The 22,875-nt window shown below is 41.0% G+C and overlaps 1 protein-coding gene across 4 annotated transcripts; it reads left to right on the top strand.

Annotated features, from left to right (window-relative positions):
* The first annotated feature begins 4,081 nt into the window (after positions 1-4,081).
* Positions 4,082-22,030, top strand: INSIG2 (insulin induced gene 2). Of its 4 annotated transcripts, XM_006137624.3 has the most exons (7): positions 4,082-4,417; positions 8,687-8,835; positions 11,665-11,990; positions 15,042-15,166; positions 17,742-17,908; positions 18,383-18,482; positions 19,150-22,030. In XM_006137624.3, exons 3-7 carry the CDS (start codon positions 11,747-11,749, stop codon positions 19,189-19,191), a joined length of 678 nt encoding a protein of 225 aa, XP_006137686.1. In that variant the 5' UTR covers positions 4,082-4,417; positions 8,687-8,835; positions 11,665-11,746; the 3' UTR covers positions 19,192-22,030. The 4 variants fall into 4 exon arrangements, with proteins under 4 accessions (XP_006137686.1, XP_006137685.1, XP_075789355.1 ...); XM_006137623.4 differs by lacking the exon at positions 8,687-8,835 and having other exon boundaries at positions 4,083-4,417; XM_075933240.2 differs by lacking the exons at positions 4,082-4,417; positions 8,687-8,835 and adding an exon at positions 11,210-11,297.
* The last annotated feature ends 845 nt before the right edge of the window (positions 22,031-22,875 follow it).

The raw sequence follows: 22,875 nt of genomic DNA, 5'->3' as shown, positions 1-22,875 counted from the left end.
TCCTGCTGGAAAGGGATAACAAGTGGAGTTCCTCAAGGGTCTGTTTTGGGACCCGTACTGTTCAATATCTTCATCAATGACGTAGATATTGGGATAGAGAGTACGCTTATTAAGTTTGCAGATGATACCAAACTGGGTGGGGTTGCAACTTCTTTGGAGGATAGGGATATAATTCAAAATGACCTTAGCAAGTTAGAGAAATGGTCAGAGGTAAACAGGATGAAGTTTAATAAAGAGAAATGCAAAGTGCTCCACTTAGGAAGGAACAATCAGTTCCATACATACAAGATGGGAAGCGACTGTCTAGGAAGGAGCATGGCGGAAAGGGATCTAGGGGTCATAGTGGACCACAAGTTGAATATGAGTCAACAGTGTGATGCTGCTGCAAAAAAAGCAAATATGATTCTAGGTTGTATCAACAGGTGTGTTGTAAGCAAAACTCGTGAAGTCATTCTGCCGCTCTACTCTGCACTAGTTAGGCCTCAGCTGGAGTACTGTGTCCAGTTCTGGGCGCCACATTTCAAGAAAGATGTGGAGAAATTGGAAAGGGTACAGAGAAGAGCGACAAGAATGATTAAAGGTCTAGAGAACATGACCTATGAAGCCAGGCTTCATGAACTGGCCTTGTTTAGTTTGGAAAAAAGAAGATTAAGGGGGGACATGATAGCGGTTTTCAAATATCTAAAAGGGTGTCACAAGGAGGAAGGAGAAAATATGTTCCTCTTGGTTTCTGAGGACAGAACAAGGAGTAATGGGCTTAAAGTGCAGCAAGGGAGGTTTAGATTGGACATTAGGAAAAAATTCCTAACTGTCAGGGTGGTCAAATATTGGAATAAATTGCCAAGGGAGGTGGTGGAATCTCCCTCTCTGGAGATATTTAAGAACAGGTTAGATAGACATCTGTCAGGTGTAGACAGAGCTTGGTCCTGCCTTGAGGGCGGGGGGCTGGACTCGATGACCTCTCGAGGTCCCTTCCAGTCCTATGATTCTATGATATGCTAGTATCACCTGGAGTACCTGTATAGGATGCAGAGGTTTTACAGTTATCTTGATCAACTAGAATTATATTCAGGGGAAAGTTCTGATAGCTCTGATGAGGAAAATGCTGATTTGGGTACAAGAACCCCAGACCTTACATTGGGAAGTCAAAGCCTGGACACTATAAATTCAGATACAGGTGACAGTGCAGATCCTGATTCAGGGAGGAGAAATCCAGATTCTGTTTCAAATTGCCCCATAATAATAGTTACAGATATTAAGACATTAGATGTGGTAGCTAAGCAAATAGGGATGATGGAGAATTTTTCAGTTGGGGCGCATGTCTGCATTTGCAAGAAACACTAAGGCTACGTCTAGACTGGCATGATTTTCCGCAAATGCTTTTAACGGAAAAGTTTTCCGTTAAAAGCGTTTGCGGAAAAGAGCGTCTAGATTGGCATGGACACTTTTCCACAAAAGCACTTTTTGCGGAAACGCGTCCATGCCAATCTAGACGCGCTTTTCTGCAAAAAAGCCCCGTACGTCATTTTCGCAATCGGGAATTTTTTGCGCAAAACAAATCTGAGCTGTCTACACTGGCCCTTTTGCACAAAAGCTTTGTGCAAAAGGACTTTTGCCTGAACGGGAGCAGCATAGTATTTCCGCAAGAAGCACTGATTTCAGACAGTAGGAAGTCAGTGTTCTTGCGGAAATTCAAGCGGCCAGTGTAGACAGCTGGCAAGTTTTTCCAGAAAAGCGACTGATTTTCCGGAAAAACTGGCCAGTCTAGACACAACCTAAAGGTGTTTCACTTAAAGGAACATTTGGGTTAAAATGAATCAGGCAGTATTGAGTACCTTACCCCCTTGAACACAGAGTAGAAGACAAATCTTTTAAAAAAACAGTGCCCTATGTATGTGTATAGATATATTTTAGAGAATTTGTACATCTGTCTATCTGTGAGTCCACATATCTGTTTGCAAGTCCATTTGTTCAAGAATGCATCCTAACCTATAAGAGCTAGGCCTAGGGCCACCAAATTTGGAATGCAGCTTCCTCTTTTCCTGCTTTAAGCAAGGTCAGGATTTAGTTGTGCTAGGAAAATAGGATGTGCCTTGAATGGGATTGTTTTCCATATTATGGAAAGGGAAGGGGCTGATTGGAGGAACAGCTACACTGCCCTGAACACACAACTTTCCCTCCCACAGCTTTCACTCACTCTACATCCCCATTCTGTCCTGAGCTCCCCACGCATCCAATCCCGTCCTGAGCTCTCTACCCCCTGCCTTGACTCAATGCACCCCCTTGCCCTGTGCCCCATGTCCTGCCATGACTCCAGTACCACCATGCCCTGCCGTAAGCCCCTCCTAGCCCCATCCTGACTCCTGCATCCCCTGCCATGAGCCCCCAACCTCTGCCCTGACACTTCTACTTCCACCCCTGCTCTAAGTTCCCCCACACCTTCCACCCCCTGCTCTGACCTCTGCCCCCCTCACTCACTGCCCTAAGCCACCCATCTCCTGCCCTGATCCTGCACCCTCCACCCCGTCCTGAGCCTCATCATTTACATAAATGCACATTTTCCTTTTAATTAAAAAAACATTACTACAGTTAAGAACCTGAGCAATGCTGTATACATCTGCCATATAAATAACAAGCCCCAGTATGTTCTCATTTCTTGTTCTTCCTGCAAGATGTTAATCAAGTTAGTTTACCAGAAGTTGTGTGTGTCACACTGTGATTTCACCCTAAGGAAGTCTACAAATTAGTGATAAAAATGGGATTCCTGGATTAGTATTCTCTGTTCATTTTGCTCTAATCAGTGAACACAACACTGTTAAACAACATTAAGTATGTGAACAAATCTTTGTAAAAGAAGGGCCCAATTCAGGCCAACAATTTTAAGCCCTCTTTAAAATTAACCTCAAATGATTTATTCCTGTTAGTGAAATTTATTGAGCACAAAATAACAAAGCTGAAAGCAAAGACATTTTAGAGTGCCTCAGTCTGGCACTTCCTACTACTTTAGGAATGAACTGGATTAACAACAAAGGCCAATATTTTAAAAAGAAACTCCATCAGGTCCATTAATTGAATTTTACTTTTTTGTATATTTTCCCCTATATTTATTTGCTATACACTTTTAACTGCATTTTTAGAAGTCTATAGTATGTTTGCATTTGTAATACTCTTCCCATTTTCACATTTTCAGCATTTTAAGTATTATTCCATTTTGTATGGATTCTTGTTTTCATTTTTTCAGTATTTATTCCCAGTCCCCATTTTTTTTCCATTTCATAGGTCCCAATCCTGCAAATGCTTACCCACATCTTTATTGTTACTCTGGAATTAGGGTTGCCAGATGGTTTCAACAAATATATCAAATACACTTGACATTACATCACAATCTACATTACATCTTATTTCGAAAATACTGGACATTTATATTTTCTCATATATATAATTTCTCAATATGTTTCTGGAACAGAAAACTCAAATACTGGATCGTCCAGTTCAAAACTGGACATCTGGCAACCCTATCTGGAATAATCCCACTGAAGTCAATGTACAAACAAATTCACAATTAAAAAAATGCAGATGAAAGTGACAAGGAAAGAAGCATTTTATTGAAAGCAATACAACGGAGAAAAAAGAATTCAGAGATTGCAACTGAAGTTCCTTTTTCAAGCATAAAACACTGCATGCTTTTAAATCCAGTTGCACTGAAGTCACTGAGGGTGGGTTTAAAATAAATTAATTGGAGTAAAGATAAGCACTTGCAGAGCAGCTTGAAGGGTCAGGATCAGCTGTTTTTTATTTACATGGATACAAATTATTTCTTATTTCCATTCTTCCTCACTCGTTTTTTTTTCCAGACTTTTAAAAAGATTTGACATGATGATGAATAATTCTTCCCCGTCTCATTTTACTGCCGGATTTTCTTCCCCACTGTTCTCCCCTCTTTTTTGGCTTGCTTCCCGCTCCCCCTTAGCACTGTTTATTTTATTCTTTGCACGTCTCTTTCTTTTTGCATTTGTCTCAGCATCGCTTTCCTCGTCGCCTCTTTCTTTCAGCCGCTGCTTGAGGGGGGGGGGCGGGGGGACAAGTCCGACCTCTCTGTACATTGCAGGCTCCACTTTCTTTTTGCATTTTTACCAGGAGCCTCGCTCTCTCCTTCTGCCCTGGCCCCACCAGCCGCCCTTGGACCAACCCCCACGGACACTGCTCCGTTACCCCAGGGGAAGCGCAGCTGGGGGCCGCGCTTTGCACGCCCCCCCCCCCCCGCGGAAGCCCCGCTGCCCCGAGCTCAGCGGCAGCCGAGCGGGCCCCGCGGAATCGCTGGTGCCCCGAGTCAGCTGCTCGCCGCAGCCCAGCTGAGCGCCGGGGAGGCTGCGCAAGGCGGAGACTGGCAGGGGCGGGCGAAGATGGCGGAGGCAGAGTGAGTCCGGGGCCGTGGCGGGGCCGGGCAGGGGGAGTGGCAAGGGCAGAGCTGGGGAGCGGGATGGGGGCTGTGCCGGTGGGCAGCAGGGGGATGGGACCGAGCCGCCCCCTCCCAGGCTGGTCATGTCTCGCTGCTAAGCCCCCTGCCCGGGAGGGGGTGCCTTCCAGCGCCGCGTTCAGTGGGGCACCCCCCAGCTTTGGGATCCCATGGAGCGAACTCCCCCCGGCAGGAGTCGGCTCTGTCCCGTGTGGCAGCGGGTGCCACGTCCACATGCGGGCCTGGGGAAGGGTCAGACGCTGCCCCCCGGGGCCCACCAGCCCTTCGTGGGCTGCAGCAGGAATTCTGTCCGAGGGCAGAAAGCGGCTTCCGTGATGCCCCGCTTCAGACTGCTCCGAGCTCCAGCCTTGCGGCCTGGAGAGCGGACGGGTGGCAAACGTGCAATGAGTTGGGTGGCCCTCGGGCAGCAGGCGTCTCTCTGGAAAAAGCCACCACTGGGAGCAGATGTTTGGCAGGCTCGTGAAGGCCTGAATTCACCTCGGCACAGTGGCACACAGCTATTTTCGGGGTGGGGGTGCTGAGCTGCCCTCTCCTCTCCGCCTTTTAGACCTGTTGAGATGGAGTTGCCAACTCTCCTGGAGTGGAGAGACTGGACTGCATTGCTGCAAATGGCATCTGGTCCGTTCTGTTCTGGAGAGCTGGCAACCTCACTGCCCCAGGCTGGGGCCACAGCTGAGGGCAGCTGCAGAACCCTGGGCTGACTGCGGGACCCTGGGCTTGCGGGGGCTGGTGGGACCCTGGGGGCTTGCGGAGCCCATGGCAGCAGGATCCCAGAGGGCCAGCAAAGCACGTGAGTATGGTGATATCTCCTGGAGGCCAGGACCTAGGGCTGGAGGAGCAGACAGTGGAGCCAGCCCCCAGGCATGGGGAAGCTGGGTGCTGCAACATCCCCCGCACCCATACTTCCCACGCTTATACCTCAGCATCTAGCTGCTCCCTTATCTCTGAATGTGTGCCAGAGAGCCATGTTAGCAGGCTGTCCTGAGGAAACTTGCATTGCTGTTGCCTGTACTGAACATGAGTGACTTACAAAAAAGAGAGCTTTCAAATTAATCCATAATGATTCACAGAGTCGCCTTCCAAACAACTTAGACTTGCCAGGCCAGTAAGGGCAGGACAGTGAAATCTGTGGTGGTTAAGGTGGTAAACTTTGGAGCAGTTGCAGGGTGCTTTTCCTATTAGAGATGTTGCAGTGACAGGAAAAAAATCGCAGATGATGATTATTGAGTATGAATCCTAAAGCTGTCATGTGGCACAGCCTGCCCTCACTGAAAAGTTTGGGTTGAAGCGGTGTCCCACGGAAAGGATAAATTGGAGCTGAATCAGTCATGCGAAGAGCTACCAGCTCTGTAGCTCTCCTGTGTTGTTCCATCTTTGAATATATTTTCAAGAGATGACGGCACAGCAGTGTACGGTCAAATTGTAAATTGTGATGGCATTGGTCATGCAGGGAGGGAAGTAAGGGATAAAATACAACTGATTTTAATTAATGTGTATGTATATATGCACACATGCTTCCCGCATTAAGGAGTTGGCTGCAACTTTCCTCAGAAATTGTAATCTTCACTATTAGTACCCGTGGCACATTTATAATATATTACAAAAGCAGCATTGTCTACAGGAGGATCTCTGTGTTTTATACATATTGGTTAGTTGTCCCTTATTTGTAGGTGGGAAAACTGAGGAGCAGAGGTATGTTGATTACCCTTAAAATCTCTCAGCAAATCAATGGCAGAGCCAGGAGTAGAACCCAGGAGTCCACTGTGGTACTCTTAACTGACACACCATGTCACTATTTGAAAACAAAGCACTGGTTGCTATAAACATCTTCATACCCTGCATGGGTGCCCGTGTGCTAGTGAATTCCATTCCTTATTCTGAGTGGTCAAGGTGACTCTGTGGTACAAATGTTTGTCCACAGCAGAGTTTGTACCACTGCAACTCCACTGTTGCTGTAAAACAAGTAATTTACTAGCATGGGCAAGGCCAGTGATTGCTTGATAAATATTGCCAATTGTTTCATAAATCATTGTCTGCTGAATTCTTTTAGTATTGTGTACATTAGCATCATGAAGCTCCAACCATACCACTGCCAGTATGTTTTCTCTAATCATACTAATACCAAACATTTTTTGCGCAGTCTTTGTCTCAAAACACTTTCCAAAAGAGATCAGTATCATTAGCTAGCCCTATTTTACAGAAAAGGAAATCAAGGTTCAGGGAGATGAAGTGACTTGCCCAAAATCACCTCACCTGCTAATGGCAGAGCCAAGAGTTGAAGCCAGATGTCCTGTGGCTTATCCACGTAGTGGCTCACGCTGTCCCTCCCACCCCTCCTCACAGACACACACTCATCTTCAATATCATGCTTTTTATTTTGCTTATTTAAGCCATGACATATTCTGATTTGCCATTTCTGTGGTTGTGATGAAGTCCATGGCTTATCTCCCTCATCAGATCTGATACAGCTTACCTGCTGCTTTCACGACGAGGAGTCCTGTGGCACCTTATAGACTAACTGAATTGTAGGAGCATAAGCTTTAGTGGGCAAAGACCCACTTCGTCAGATGCATGTCAGATGCAGATTCAGACTAACACGGCTACCCCTCTGATATCTGCTGCTTTCGCTGTCTCTTATTTTGTGTGCTCATTAACCTTGCTCTCCTCTCCTCTTTCCTCCTCTTTAGGGGCAAGAGTGACACGACACTGCAGTGGCAGCAGAGAGAAACTGCCACATTCATATTTTTAAAGGAAGTCTCTCAGTCATTTAAGCTTTGAGCCATTTTAAATCATATTGCTGCTCCATTCTAGATAACTACAGATATAATGGAGATTTATCATCTGTATCTTCATACCAGAGCTGAATCAGCTCTGGTAGGGCTGTAATTTTATCACTGGCATAAATGTCTATGCAAGAGGCAGGAGGACAGAAAAGTAGACCCTCTGTATCCACACTAATGGTAGCATTGCAAGCTCACAACCTGGGCCTACTCACTTAATTACTCATGAGCATAGCCATAAGTTCTGAATGTCCACATGAGTAAATTGATCCTCACAAGAAATCCACAAGGAAGTAGTACTATATGGATAGGGCAATACTTTTTTATATGGGCTCTCTGGTAACCCTCTCAAAACGTATGGATTTCTGTGTAGCTGTAGTGTATACAACAGCATTGAAGAGAGCATGGTGTGCATTAGATTCTTTCTGGAATTGTTTGTTGTGGCTTGACCTGTATTAATATAGATAGCCTCAGATTTCATATCTCTGCTGCTTGTAGTTCCTCCAAAATTTCTTCTCTGCCCTGCCAGACATTGTGCTCCTCCACCTTGCCTTTGTGACTGTGCACTATTAGACCACATCTTATGTGTCCACTGATCAAGGAATGGAATGGGGAAACAAGGAGTCTTTTACTTCTCTCTTTTTCCGTGTGGCCATGTGCCAGATATCAAAAGCTGCCACCAGTTGGCAGTTTCAAATTTAAAAACAGTGTTTGTTTTCTTTAGAGTGCCAAAGTGGCTACGCTGTCCATGTCCTACATGAGTATGATGCTGACTCCATGTAAACCAATAGTTTTGATTGAAAGTTTTTAAAATATGGTTGGGAAAGAATTCTGCCATTCATATTTAGAGTTTGTATAGAGCTAGGAATGTATGCAGTCCTCTGAGCCTGATGGGAAGGTGGAATTTCTCTCCCTTTTTGCTCTTTTTGTTTTGAAGCCGAGAATCATTTTTCATAACATGCTGTTACAAGTTTAATGACATCTCTGTTGCTTCGTGAGAATTTCTGTGTAATGTGGTTATGTGCCCTTCTAGCTTTCAAATATTCACTTCTCCTCTTAGTTATTATAAAGGTTGCTGACTCTACCCTACGAAATTTTTCTCAAATTTCATTTTCCTTTTGCACATTGTGACTTATTTACTGGCTTCTTTAGAAGATCAAAGAAGTGAGTAACTCCACAGCTGCCTTGAAACTAGATGTCTTATTCTCTTTTGAGACACCTACACCCTGGCACCACTTGATTGTTGTCTTCTACATGAGAGTCATCACAGACTCTATTCTTGCTCCATATGGTCTCACATCACCCTAAACCATGCCATCCCACTTTTTCTTGTGTTTGTTTTCCCCCTCCCCCACTTCCCAAGAATGTAAATCTGTTGCCATAACTTTATTTTTTTCAGCATGTTTATTTGTTTAATGCATTATTGCAGACAGACCTGCAAAAGCTCTGTTGCAGATAGAGCAAGTTAAGGATATAAGAAGGCCCATACTGAGTCAGACCAAAGGTCCATCTAGTCCAGTATCCTGTCTTCCCAACAGTGGCCAATTGCGGATGCCTCAGAGGGAATGAACAGAAAAGGTAAACATGTGATCCCTCTCCTGTCATCCTCTTCCACCACTGGCAAACAGAAGCTAGGGACGCCATTCCTACCCATCCTGGCTAATAGCCATTGATTTACCTAACCTCCATGAATAGAGTCTGTGATAACTCTGATGTGGGCAGCGGGGGGGACCTGGCGTGAGCCGGGAATCAGCTGGCCTGGCTCGCACCGGGTCCCCCCTGCTGCGCTTCAGCCTCTGGCTCATAATACATTTAAGAGGCTGGTGCACAGGGTGAACGGGGACCCAGCATGGAATCAGCTGTCCCAGGTCATGCAGGGTCCCCCTGCTGTACATCAGCCATTTAAATGTATTAAGAGCCAGCAGGCTCTTAATACATTTAAAAGGCAGAGCCACAGTGGGGTTAGCTCCCGGGGTCGAAAGCTAACCCCACTGCAGCTCCCCTGCGTATCAACTAATCGACTAGTTGATGGAAAATATGCAAAATCCAGTGACTAGTTGATTAAACGAAATTTAACATCCCTACCTCTATCATGTTCACTCCCCCCTTAGTCTCCTTTTTTTCTAAACTGAAAAGTCCTAGTTTTTTTAATCTGTCTTCATATGGGACCCGTTTCAAATCCCTAATCATTTTTGTTGCCCTTTTCGGAGCCTTTTCCAATGCCAGTAAGATATTCTGTGTCTTATTGTCTGTCCCTTTTTAAATGATTCGTAACATTCTGTTTGCTTTTTTGACTGCCGCTGCTCATTGAATAGATGTTTTCAGAGAACTATCCACAATGACTCCAAGATCTCTCTTGAGTAGTTAAAGGTAAATTAGTCCCCATCCTATTGTGTGTATAGTTGGGATTATTTTTTCCAATGTGAATTATTTTACATTTATCAGCATTAAATTTAATTTGCCATTTTGTTGCCCACTTAGTTTGGTGAGAACTTTTTGAAGCTCTTCACAGTCTGCTTTGTTCTTAACTATCTTAAGCACTTTAGTATCATCTGCAAATTTTGCCACCTCACTGCTTACCCCTTTCTCCAGATCATTTATAAATAAGTTGAATAGTATTGGTCCCAGGACAGATCCTTGGGGTACACCACTTGTTACCTCTCTCCATTCTGAAAACTGATCATTTATTCCTACTCGTTGTTTCCTGTCTTTTAACCAGTTATCAGTCCATGAAAAGACCTTCCCTCTTATCCCATGACAGCTTACTTTATGTAAGCCCCTTTGATGAGGGATCTTGTCAAAGGCTTTCTGGAAATCTAAGTGCACTATATCCACTGGATCCCCCTTGTTCACATGTTTGTTTGACCCCCCTTAAAGGATGCTAGCAGATTAATAAGGCATGCTTTCCCTTTACAGAAACCATATTGACTTTTCCCCAACAGATTATGTTCATCTATGTGTCTGACAGTTTTATTCTTCACTATAGTTTCAAATAATTTGCCTGGTACTGATGTTAGACTTACCAGTCTGTAATTGTTAGGATCACCTCTAGAGCCCTTTTTAAATATTGACATCACATTAACTACCTTCTAGCTATTAGGTACAGAAGCTGATTTAAAGGATAGGCTACAAAGCGCAGTTAATAGTTCTGCAATTTCATGTTTGAGTTCTTTCAAAACTTTTGGGTGAATGCCATCTGGTCCCAGCAACTTGTTTATTGTTAAGTTTATCAATTTGTTGCGAAACCTCCTCTAGTGACACCTCAATCTGGGACAATTCTTCACATTTGTCACCTGAAAAGAATGGCTCAGGTTTGGGAAGCTCCCGAACATCCTCAGCTATGAAGACTGAAGCAAAGAATTCATTTAGTTTCTCTGCAATGGCTTTATATTGTCTTTTGAGTGCTCCTTTAGCATCTCAATCATCCAGGGGCCTCAAAGGCTTCCTGCTTTTGAGGTACTTACATAACATTTTGCTATTTTTGAGTGTTTGGCTAGCTGTTCTTCAAACTCTGTTTTGGCTTTTTAAATTATATTTTTACACTTATTTGACTGGGTTTATGCTCCTTTCTATTTTCCTCATTAGGATTTAACTTCCACTTTTTAAACAATGCCTTTTTATCTCTCACTGCTTCTTTTACTAGGTGGTTAAGTCAAAGTTGCACTTTTTTGGTTCCCTTACTGTGTTTTTTAATTTGGGGTATACATTTAATTTGGGCCTCTATTATGGTGTCTTTGAAAAGTTTCCATGCAGCTTGCAGGGGTTTCATTTTTGTCACTGTACCTTTTAATTTCTGTTTATCTAACCTCATTTTTGTGTAGTCCCCCTTTCTGAAATTAAATGCCACAGTGTTGGGTTTCTGAGGTGTTTTTCCCACCATAGGGATGTTAACTTTTATTACATTATGGTCACTGTTTCCAAGCAGTTCAATTATATTTACTTCTTGGACCAGATCCTATGATCCAGTTAGGACAAAATCAAGAATTGCCTCTCCACTTGTGTGTTCCCGAACTAGCTGCTCCAAGAAGCAGTCATTTAAGGTATCAAGAAATTTTATCTCTGTATCTGTCTAGTCCTGAGGTGACGGGTACCAGTCAGTATGGGGATAGTTGAAATCCCCCTTTGTTATTGAGGGATTTTTTGGATAGCCTCTCTAATTTCCCTTAGCATTTCATAGTCATTATCACTGTCCTGATCAGCTGGTCGATAATATATATTCCTACTGCTATATTCTTATTATTAAAGCATGGAATTACTACCCATAGTTCTTCAGAGTTTGGCTTTTTCATAAGGTAAATTATATTTTCTGCAAATTCAGAAAGTTTGACTATTTATTTATTTTTTTACAGATTAACGTACACTTTCTTTTAAAATGCATTTTTTCAGCCTTGTCTGTTATTTTCACAGGATTTGGGATACGTCCTAAATTAAAATACTGACTGCAAGTGAATCTTCTCCAATCACACTGGTGGATCTCGCCTAACACATCATGGCAGAAAGCAATTCAGCATCAACTATACCAAAAAAGTGTGGTCCATACATTTCATCTGTAACCAGTCATGGCATGAACTTGGTGATTCGTGGAATCGTGCTATTTTTTATTGGTGTGTTTCTTGCGTTAGTATTAAACTTGCTACAGATTCAGAGGAATGTCACTCTCTTTCCGCCTGATGTGATCACAAGCATCTTCTCTTCGGCTTGGTGGGTACCGCCTTGCTGTGGTACAGCTTCAGGTAATGTCAGAAGGTGCCATCTGTCTGTTTTGTGAAGCAGGGTGGGGAGTGGGAAATTAAAAATCCTTCATTAATAGAAAAATGTGGAAGATTTTGGATCAAATTCTGCTACCTTTCCCATCTATCTCTTTCCTCCTTCCCTACTCCTGAAAGACCAGATATTGTAGTGTGAATCATAGAATTGTAGCAATATAGGACTGGAAAGGACCTCGGTAGGTCTAGTCCAATCCCCTGCACCGAGGCAGAACTAGCTACTATCTAGTTTGAGGCCTGCTGTGCTGATTCCTGAGTCAGAAGATTATGTTCTGCCTTCGGGATTAGGAAACCAGAGTTTGGCAAGCCATATAAATTCATATGATTGTAACCTTGAGGCTAGATTACAGACATGCCCTTTGTGGGCAACTCTGGAAAAGAATCTGGAAATCTCAGATTTTGCAGCATGGAGTAGCTTTGCCTTTTCTGGTGTAAGATGTAATGAGAATATGCCATTTTTTCCCCCAGCTCTCTGTTTGCTTCTGAGTGCAGGTCACAGTGCAGGTTTAGCTCTGTAAAGCTCCACGTGGTCTGGAACCCAGTTGTCCCTCAATAACATCAGGAGACATAGGCACAAGGCGCTCCTTTCCTCTTGTGGGTGGGACAGTGTTAGCAATAAATGTCCTCTGAAATCTGATCCCCTTAAAAGTCTGACAGAGTTTGGGCTTCAGAGCACAGTGTAAGACCTCTCCTATGGGTCATATTACATGTTACCAGTGGATTATTCTGAGCAGCTGGGTGGGGGAATTCTATTAAAAGTGGATGTTTTAATTTAAAGACAACATTTTCCTTGAACTTGATTTGCTTATTTGGAGAATAGTATTCTTGATCGTCCATAATTTGGGTTTCCGTGATTCGGACCCTGGCAGAAGACGAGGAATCAACTCTGCATGCTACCTCTCCCCGTCACTTCCTGGATTGGGGAACAGTGGTGCAGTGGATTGCTGGTCTAGAATCCCTCTGAAATCCCACCCGCCACTCCCAACATGCTCCTGCACCCTCCCTCTTCCAGACCCCACAGCCCCACCCCCAGTGCCTTTCATTATGGCAAACACTCATGGTGCAGAAAAATCCAATTTCCCAAGGTTGCCAGATAAAAGAGGTTCAAGTGTAATGCAAATTAGTAAACTTACCTTTGGTCTGTTGGGCAACTCTGGCATCAGAATTTTGCTAAAGGTAATGTTTAAGCCTAGTCTTTTATCTAATTACTTTATTTTGGTATGATGTCAAATCATTTCACTACAGATATACAGAAGCCTGATTTGAGAGGAAAATGTCCAAGTAGCTGTCTCAGTATGTCAGTTTTATTCTGTTTGAACTTGGAATATTTTGGTCACAGTTACTTACTTGTTGAATATAAGTTGCCTGTCTAACATAGCTCTTATTCTCTAACCTTGCTCCTATGGTACCTTGTATTTACTGCATATATTTTTTATGATTAAATTGGTTGTCTTGACATAGAACTCATGAGGGGTTTGATTTACTGATGAGCAGTTTGATTTGACCATCTCGTAGGATTTTTTCTTTCTTATTTGTAGCAGGGCTTGCTACCAAAACATATCTATTAAGTATTTTTTTACGGTAAGAATGACGTGTTTGTTTTTTAAAAGAGAATACAGGGAGGTAGTTCTGTATAATTCTGTTAGTAAGATGGACATATTGTGTCCATGAGGCCTCCAAGAGGAGAGGAGAAAGAGACTCTGAAAAGATTTAGAGGATCAGCAATATGCCTATTATTCTCATACAGTTACACAACATACTCCTACACTGTTTTCAGTGCACAGTCTACTAGGGTTGTTTCTATGTAAAGGATTTGTTCTGGGGGTTGAAATGACAATGTCCCACTTGTACCAGTGGCAGCCTCCTAGCATGCAATTAAGAACATTACATATGTACAAACTGTTTACTAGGAAATTCTAAGCTTCAAGCTTTGTCACAGTCTTGAGGTGAAAAGCTGAGCTTCTATGTTGAAATTGACTACAAGATTGCGTGTTCTTGCTACTTAGTCAGTTTCCTCTGGCCATAAATGCTACAGTGGCTCTCTGTAAGAAATTTCACAATTCTTCCTCTCTAACTGTTGTCTGGTACTCAAATGCTACCTGAGGGAACAAAGATTGCAACCTACTCAACTGCTTGGATAATTTACATGGTGTTCTGCTACCCATACATACAAAACATAATTGTCATGAATATGTCTTTGGGGTATGTCCTCTCCCATTCCATCATCCCCAGTGAACAGATATGCAAAACCACAATATTTGTAATTCTTTGAATGACAGGCAGTAGACATAATTTACTCCTAAAGACACAAATGAAGAGAGATCTTTCATTGCCATCCATCCGTGCTATTTGCAGGCATTTTTTCATCTGTCATGGTTTGCTATCGATTGGGCTCCACACACTCAGCTAGAATGTTGGTCATGTGGCAATTGCTGATGCTGCTTCAATGGTGATTTTTCGTTTATTTTTTAAACCCTTATTTTTTTAACCCAGTTCCTGTCTGGCAGATAGAAAACATCTCCTGTGAGATGCATCCAACATACCTCCAGACCATAAGGTGTTAAAAATCAAAGCAACTCCTGAACCCTGCTTCTTACGTATTAAAACAATGTAACACTAAACAGCATTTTCACTGATGTGTCTCAGCTGGGGTGGCAATTGTCTTTACACATGGAACTAGAGTATAGTGAGTGTTTAAAAGAAAATATTGACAAGGTTTAGAAAATGCCACTTTTAATTTATTTTTACCTCTTCCTGGTATTATGCACAAGCGCAGCGCTAGCTGAAGATGCTATAGGGGAAATTTTAAATTACAAACAAATAGCTGTTTTCATTGAATTTTAAGGCAAATTTTTAATAATAACTTATGCCTTATTTTTTTGTTTTTATTTTCAGATATTAACAGTTTAAAAAATATAATTTTTATTATTTCAAAACCGTCTGGGTCTAGACTGTCTCTTGTGCAGCTAAATATTGCAGATGCTTTTAATTGTTAATTTTTCTTTCATGTTTCCACAGCTGTGATTGGGTTATTGTATCCCTGCATGGACAGACATCTGGGAGAGCCACATAAATTTAAGAGAGAATGGTCCAGTGTAATGCGTTGTGTAGCAGTCTTTGTGGGTATAAATCATGCTAGCGCTGTATCCTTCTGTGTGGTAATGAAGTTTGCAGGAACAAATTAGGAGAGCAAATGTCACATGTGCATCATCATCAATGAAGAGTGTGCACTTTGCTAAGCATGGGAAAAATTGGTAGGAAAAAATACTTGGCATTTGCTATCTGGATCTCAAAGCATTGTATGAAAGTGAATAAGTGTTGTTATCCGTATTTTACAGACGGGACTGAAATACAAATAAGCTAAGTGACTTGCCTTAGAATATAAAGAAAGGAGAGAAGTGAGTGAGTCAATGTGGTATGATGGGCAGTACATCGTTTTCCTGCTAAATTCTCAAAAAATCATGTACACCTTTACACTAGACTAGCACCAGCCCTAGAGGAAGGAGCTGTGACATTAGACAAAAACATAGCTTTAAAATGGGCTGTGATGTTTCACTGGCAACCATGTGAGCAGTTGTGTTTTGTGTCACAGTCTCCTTCTGTCTAAGTTAAAACAATTGTCTACCAAACCCAGACTCAAATATGGGTATTGAAAAGGAGAATTCAACATCATAGAAGGCTCATTCTTTCATCTGTAGCAACAGGTACCAGACTGTTACCTGCAGAGAATTGCTGGTGGTGTGATGCAAACTCTCTGGCCATGTGGTGTAGGGTGTCTCCTTTGCAGCTGAAGGAGAACCAGAAGAGGGACAATGGATGAAATGAGATACAAAGAAAGCCATGGAAAATGGGCTGTATTCCCATTCAAGTGGCCTGAACTTTGGATGCATGTTGTTCTTTCCTGCAGTCTTACCTGTGTGCCCATTAATGTTGGAGACATCAAATCTAGGGTCTGGTTAATCTCCCCCTTGCAGGATTTGGTATTCCTATAGTCAAAGAAGAATCAGTATGGTCTCATATTGGGAGGGAGAGCTCAGTGGTTTGAGCATTGGCCTGCTACACCCAGGGTTTTGAGTTCAATCCTTGAGGGGGCCATTTAGGGATCTGGGGCAAATCCGTCAGGGATGGTACTTGGTCCTGTGGTGAGGGCAGAGGACTGGACTGGATGAGCTCTCAAGGTCCCTTCCAGTTCTATGAGATGGTATCTCTCCATATATATTTGCCTTCAACTCCTGAGCATCCCCTGACAGTGGGCACATTTAGATAAAGGGCAGAAATTCAAACAAGTTTCTTGAAAATGTGAGTGGCAAACTTCCCACCAGTCTGATTACTCTCAGCAAACACCTCTGCAGTTCACAATCAGCCATTCAGCATGGTCAGTATCGTCTATAGATGATATAAATAGAACACTATTTTGTTCTAGGTGGCTTCCTGAAAAGCAGGAGCTTCAGTTCATATCATATTCTAATAGCAGAATTAGGGTCTTAGACTAGATCTACACTAGACACGGCAGCTCGGCTTAAGGTACTCAACTCCAGCTACATGAGCTGGAGTTGGCTTACCTTAAGCCAAGCTTGGCAGCTTCCCTTTCTCCTCACAAAAGGAGGACTACTGGATGCCAGTTGGGTCACCCTCTGAGTTTGATTTAGCAAGTCTTAAGTAGACTCACTAAATTGAACTCCAGAAGATCGATCTCAGCAGTGGCAATCTTCCATGTAGTGAAGACAAGCCCTTAGACTTTCCCAGATTTGAGCTGACTTTGGTCATGGTGTTCTTGTGTTTGCCATTCTCTCTCTGCTACCATCCAGTTTACCCTGTTTCCTGTTAGACTATTCCACTAGATCTTCCCCCAGGCCAGTGGATTCCTGTGGTTTTATCTATAAATTTGTCATCCCCTAAATTGAAGTTATCCTTATGAATGTTAACATTATCTCTTTAATGGTACTTTCTTATTGTGAAGATGAATTAGTTAATATTTTTGAAACACTTTGAAGAGGATAAAGTGCTGCAAAAGTGCACATTATTAATTTATTGTATTTAAAGTTGATGTAACTGATCTTCCACTTTGACTCACATGAGTATTTTGTTGATGCTGTGTATTCACATTTTGCATTGCTATAGTTGTTTTTTGAAAAGCAAACAAGTTTCTGAATAAATGTTTTTAATTGGATCAAAATACTATGCTAATTAAAAGCATGTATGAGTGATTGATATTAAATAGCTTTTGTTTTTTCCAGATGACCTTATTTCAGTAGACTTCAGCATAATATGTAGGGCACATTGGCAATTGAATACTGGATTTAAGGCTTAAACCACAGATTATTAAAAGAGTAATTGACGAGGCTGGAATGTTCTTTTGATACTACTTCATCTAATATTTTTACACTAAATCTGACAGACTGGTATTCTTAATAGCTGTCTCACTTTGTACTGAGACAACATTGTGTGTTTACAAATAGCCTAAACAAAATAATATTTTAAGTCAATACTCTTCTTGACAGAGAGAAAATAATCCTTTTAAATTATTATTGTAGTATCCCTCTATCATTTAGTTGTATTAAATGGTGAGAGCTGTGTTTATGCAAGAGCTAGAAGATGATGTTTGTTTGTTATGTTGGAGTATGTTATTTCTCAGGTCAAATTTTAGTTAACAACGTAAAGAGAACTGATCTTCTCGAAGTTGGCACTTTAAAACTAATCCTTAACAAATGACTTTAGAAGGTGGATTTTGCCAACAACATACAGCTATCTCTTACACTAGCTGCACTTTCAATTGGACTATGGTGGACCTTTGATAGATCACGAAGTGGCTTTGGGCTTGGAATAGGAATTGCTTTTCTGGCCACCTTGGTATCACAGTTTCTGGTCTACAATGGGGTTTACCAGTAAGTCTTTTTAAAGCATTTTTCTTATAGTTAAGTGGTGCTAATGTTGAACAAAAATATTAAAGAAAGATCTGAATTCACTTGAACCCTGAACTTGCTGACACTTAAATATATGTATAACTTTACTTTAATTGGACTATTCATGTGAGTATTATATGTGTTTAAGACTGAGATTTTGGTTTGGTGTTGTAAAACTGATACAAAACCTACAGCAAAACAGACTGGATCAAACGGAGAAAGGATATTAGAATAAATGAATGGATGGGTAGTAAATTTGATATTAGCAGTAACAAATCAAACTTTCTTTAAGTTTGTGTATCAGTAGGTTAATCTAGTTCCATATCCAGATTTCTCAGTGTCTTTCTCTGTGTGTTTAACTTTAAAAGTGTAAGGTTTTTTTGAAGATAAGACTGTGTTGGGATAATTTGGTGATGGCAGTAAACGGACAATACCCAAACCTGTATTCTTTTCTAGATATACGTCTCCAGATTTCCTTTATGTTCGTTCCTGGTTACCATGTATATTTTTTGCTGGTGGCATTACTGTGGGGAACATTGGTAGGCAGCTGGCAATGGTAAGTTAGTGGTTTTGGTGTGTGTGTGGTGTGTGAGATTTTTTTTTTTTTGTACTGAGCTTGTATTGTCTGGTTTAAGAAACTATTTGGCATTTTAAATGTTGTTGTGCAAGCCACTTTTTCCTAACACCAACCAGGTTTTCAAATTGCAAATGTGGGCTAAGCTGGGAGTCCAGAAGCAATGCTTTTCAATCTGGTCAGCATGTTCCTGCCCCCAGCAGTTCTGTGTGCTGCTGAGTGCCCTACATATCCTAAAGAGTTTCCCATTTCATTGCTTTCACTTCATTCTGTATATGCACAAACCCCAAGCCCCTGCAGGTCAAGGCCTATATAAGAAACCATGTTTGAGGGGAAAAAAGCAGGACAAGCTCTAAGTCAATAGCTAATATAGTTAGGTTCTTTCTTGCTCTGCCAGGAGGCCCAGAATGCTACCATTTTGTGCGTCAATTGTGCACAAAATGCTTACTACAGAACTCTAGTTGGTTAGGATACCTTAAAAAGCATCAGAGTGTTGGGGCCTTAATTGATTGGGGAGAAAATGCGGACAGAGCTGTTGTGTCAGTAACGATGTAAATCCTTCTTTTTCACGGCTACCTAACTCAGTCAGAACTTAAGTCTATAAATCCTTGTTCTCAAATAATTTTCGCTTTCTTTGGTTGTTTTGCAGTATGAATGCAAAGTCATTGCAGAAAAATCTCACCAGGACTAAGGAAAAGCAAAATGCATCTTTTATACAGGAAAATATGACAGACAACTGTTGGAAGAACATGCTATAAGGAACATTTTGACTGTAAAATTGCCAAAATGCAGTTTTTCCCCCTTTGAATGGTACACTTTACTGCAATCTGTGATTGCTGCTTCTGTAAGTTAGTTAGAAACCTTGGTGTCCTATTACTGTGAAGTAACATTTGTATGCAATAGTTTTGACAATATTCGTTCATAGACAAGATTCAGTTTTTTTGCCAATCTAAAATAGGTTTACCATCTTTTTCCACAATATTACAGTGCCAAACTGACCTTGGAGTTACTGTAGTGTAGCTGAAAATTCTGCTTCAGTTTCTCTGGCAATTTGAGGAATTGAAGTTTTTGATATTTTAGGAAAAGCCAGAGCATTCAGAATTAAGACTGAAGATATTGTAACCCATGCTAGTAGCTAGTTATATTTATTGTCTTACGTACCAACATGAGTTACAGGTGACCTGTGATATCAATAAGGAAACCAAGTTAAGCCCCAAAATGTGCTAAATCGCTTTTTAAAAAACAATTGTCAAATGTGGGAAAAACTTATATAGGACTATCTGGACTGCCCCCCCCCCCCACACCATCTTTCTTTCCCCTTGTATCTGTCTCAAAATGATACATTATTAGGAAATCTCTAGTGAGCTTGGAAATGGAAACTTTCCTGATGCTGAAAAATCTTCAGAAAAATGAAAAAGGAAATTGAAGACTAATTTCAGAATGTGTCTTCTCACCTTGCTACTGATTCATGAAGACAGCTATCTCCTAGGCCTAGATTCTGACACTACTAGTCATGTTGAGTAAAACCTTTCTCTGCATTAGTCTGGTTGAAGTCCGTGGGACTAGTGGGGGTGTAGGGTTGTACTGTTTTAGGTACCCGTATGGCCCCATTCGTATGATATCTGAGTGCCTCAAACTCTTTAAGGTGTTCATTCCTACTCCCCCCTCTGGGAGATAGGAAAGCACCATAAGTCACATTTTATAGTTGCGGAACTTAGGCACAGAGGCTAAATGTCTTGCCCAAGGTCACACGGGAAATCTGTGGCAAAGCAGGGACTTGATCCCAGATCTTCCAAGACCTACTTTATTGCACTAACCACTTCTCCTGTCAGTATGTGTGTTGGAATCTGGCCCATAGTTTGGGGCTAACACCCAATCCTCCCCACCCCCCTTTTTATTCGGCTTTGCATTTCTCCCTTGAGATTATAGGGTAAAGACACCTTTGCTGCAAATAGGCATCTCCCTCTTTCTCCCCTGATTGATTTAAGTTGAGTTTTGCCTGACCATACCATCAGTGAATTTGCCCTGAAACTTCCTCTTTTTCACTTCCATCACTTTCTTGATGTTGTTTAAACAAGCTCTTTTGTTTAATTTGAATGATTAATATTTTAATCTTCCTTGAAAGTTTTTTAAAACACGTTACAGTCCCATAAAGAGGTTGAAGTTGGTCCAAAGAACAAATACTTGTTTTAATAAATAATAATGTCTATGTATGTATAGTACATGAAACCTGATATAGACAGGGGTTTTTTTGAGTCTTGTGTTTTTATGTCTGAAGTCTATAACATGTGCAGTTAAATGCCTCTATGTAACAAAACGAAGGGTTACCAGAAGGAAAAACTTTTGCATGAACAAAGCTTTTAACATTTTTAAATAAAAAACTGATATTTGGAGATGTCAGTTCAGCAACTCCACAGTTTCAGTGGTTTATAGCACCATGACATTTTAGTGCCCCATGCACATTTTCACAATTTGGCCATAATTCAGGAAAACAGTTAAGAACGTCCTTTCCATTAAGCTAATGATAAGCACATGATTAAGTGTATTCCTGTTCAGGGGTATTTCTTCTGCACAGGGTCATAATAACTAATGCTAGATAAATGAAGTTGTAATTCCATCTTCAATTTCACAAGGGACTTGTTGATATATTTTTTAAAAGTATGTTTCATTTGGCCTGATCTGCATTCCTTACTCATGCAAGTGGCTTTAGTTGGATGATGATATAAGCAAGGACTGCCCAATCAGATCTTCAACATGGTTGTCTTCATAAAAAGTAAATGATTGGCATAAAAGCTGAGATACTGATCATAATTTTTACAGTAGCTATAGAGAAATAATGTGGTACCTCAGATTCCAGGGCTTTAATGGTGACCACTGTGTGTATAAAACTGAAGATAAGTAATTTCTTGTTATTTGCTTGGTAATACGTTCTTTTATATATTGGTTTACATACCTTTAGAGAACAGAACATGCATATACAAATGTATAGTAAAAATCCTTGGGAAGTGTGGTAATTGTTCGTTGATAGCACCCACTTTGCACATTTTAAAATCATTCATTTAAAAATGATTGGAATATACTGTCAGCTAGCTTCTTTCCAAATTGCGTTTTTGAAACTTTCAGCTAATTGTGCAAAATGCACTTGGGTGGTCTCCTTTATTTTATAGATGTTGTTTTTCTTAATTCTTATTTGACTAAAATAAATTGCTGCCAGGTGAAAACCTTATATGCCAAATTTTCAAACTGCATTATAATTTTATGGCTGTAATACTCAGAACCTGAAAAAAGAGGTTAATAATGAGAATGCTGACACAGCCTTAACTATAGTAGTGTGAACATGCTGCTATTGTATAATGTGTAATTATAATATTAGACTGTCTTCAAGATGTTCAGTATAGAATGAAGAAGGTATATTTTAGATACAACTTTATAAGCACTATAAACTCTTCACTAACTATGAATTGTAAGGTCTATGCTGTTTACTTCTGCTGTTAAAAGCAAAATATGTATTAAATATAAGTACAATCTTGTTTGACAGGTTTATTTTCATAATTATACCGAATCATCTCTACAGGTATTTCATGTGCTAATTTTAGCTGGAGAGCTGGCGTGATGGCTTTGCAGTGTCCCTGTTTAAAATTAATAGATTAAGATCAGGATTACTAAATAAGAAGCGTACTTTATATCAACAGTGATTATAAGAAAACTTGGGTATTGGACAGCCTTTAAAATTCTCACATTTTTTAATTTGAAAGCAGGTAGGGTAATACCAGGGTTGGACGGGACACGATTTACAAAATCAGCAGTTTAAGATAAAATTGGGTAAAACAGAAAATAGAAATTTAGGAATAAATGATCATTGATACATAGAAAAGAGGTTATTTGTGGAGTGTCCCAGGAATCCCGTACAGGGCCTGTGTTGTATAATGTATTTACCGGTCATCTGAACTGGGTGGGGTTAACACTGAGGTGGCAATGCTAGTTAAGTAATGCATCGTTAGTTAATGAGATCATCAAGGCTAAGATGTTGAGTAGCATCAAAGCTATGCCCTTAGCAATTCTAGAGTACCTATATAACTTTGGCTGTACACAGATATGGAGGGGGCTGGACTTGATGACTTCTTGAGGTCCTTATTAGTTCTATATTTCTATAATTCTCTAGTGCACATTTGAAGTTTCAGTATGAGATATTAATATACACATGGATGGAAAGAGAGATAGATGGACAGTCCAGATAAAAATTTCTGAAGGAAAAAAGAAAAGTAAATGGTCTTAGATGCACTAAGGCAGAGAGACACTATTATGTTTCACCCTGAATAGTTGTGTTCTGTTTTGGGTACTTCATCGCAAAAAGAATAGAAGTAGAAGAGGTCAA

Source organism: Pelodiscus sinensis, chromosome 7 (genome assembly GCF_052426305.1).
Source record: "Pelodiscus sinensis isolate ZL-2025 chromosome 7, ASM5242630v1, whole genome shotgun sequence".
Taxonomy (NCBI): Eukaryota; Metazoa; Chordata; order Testudines; family Trionychidae; genus Pelodiscus; species Pelodiscus sinensis.
The sequence above is the reverse complement of the archived record's forward strand: the minus strand, read 5'-3'. Positions and strand labels throughout refer to the sequence as shown.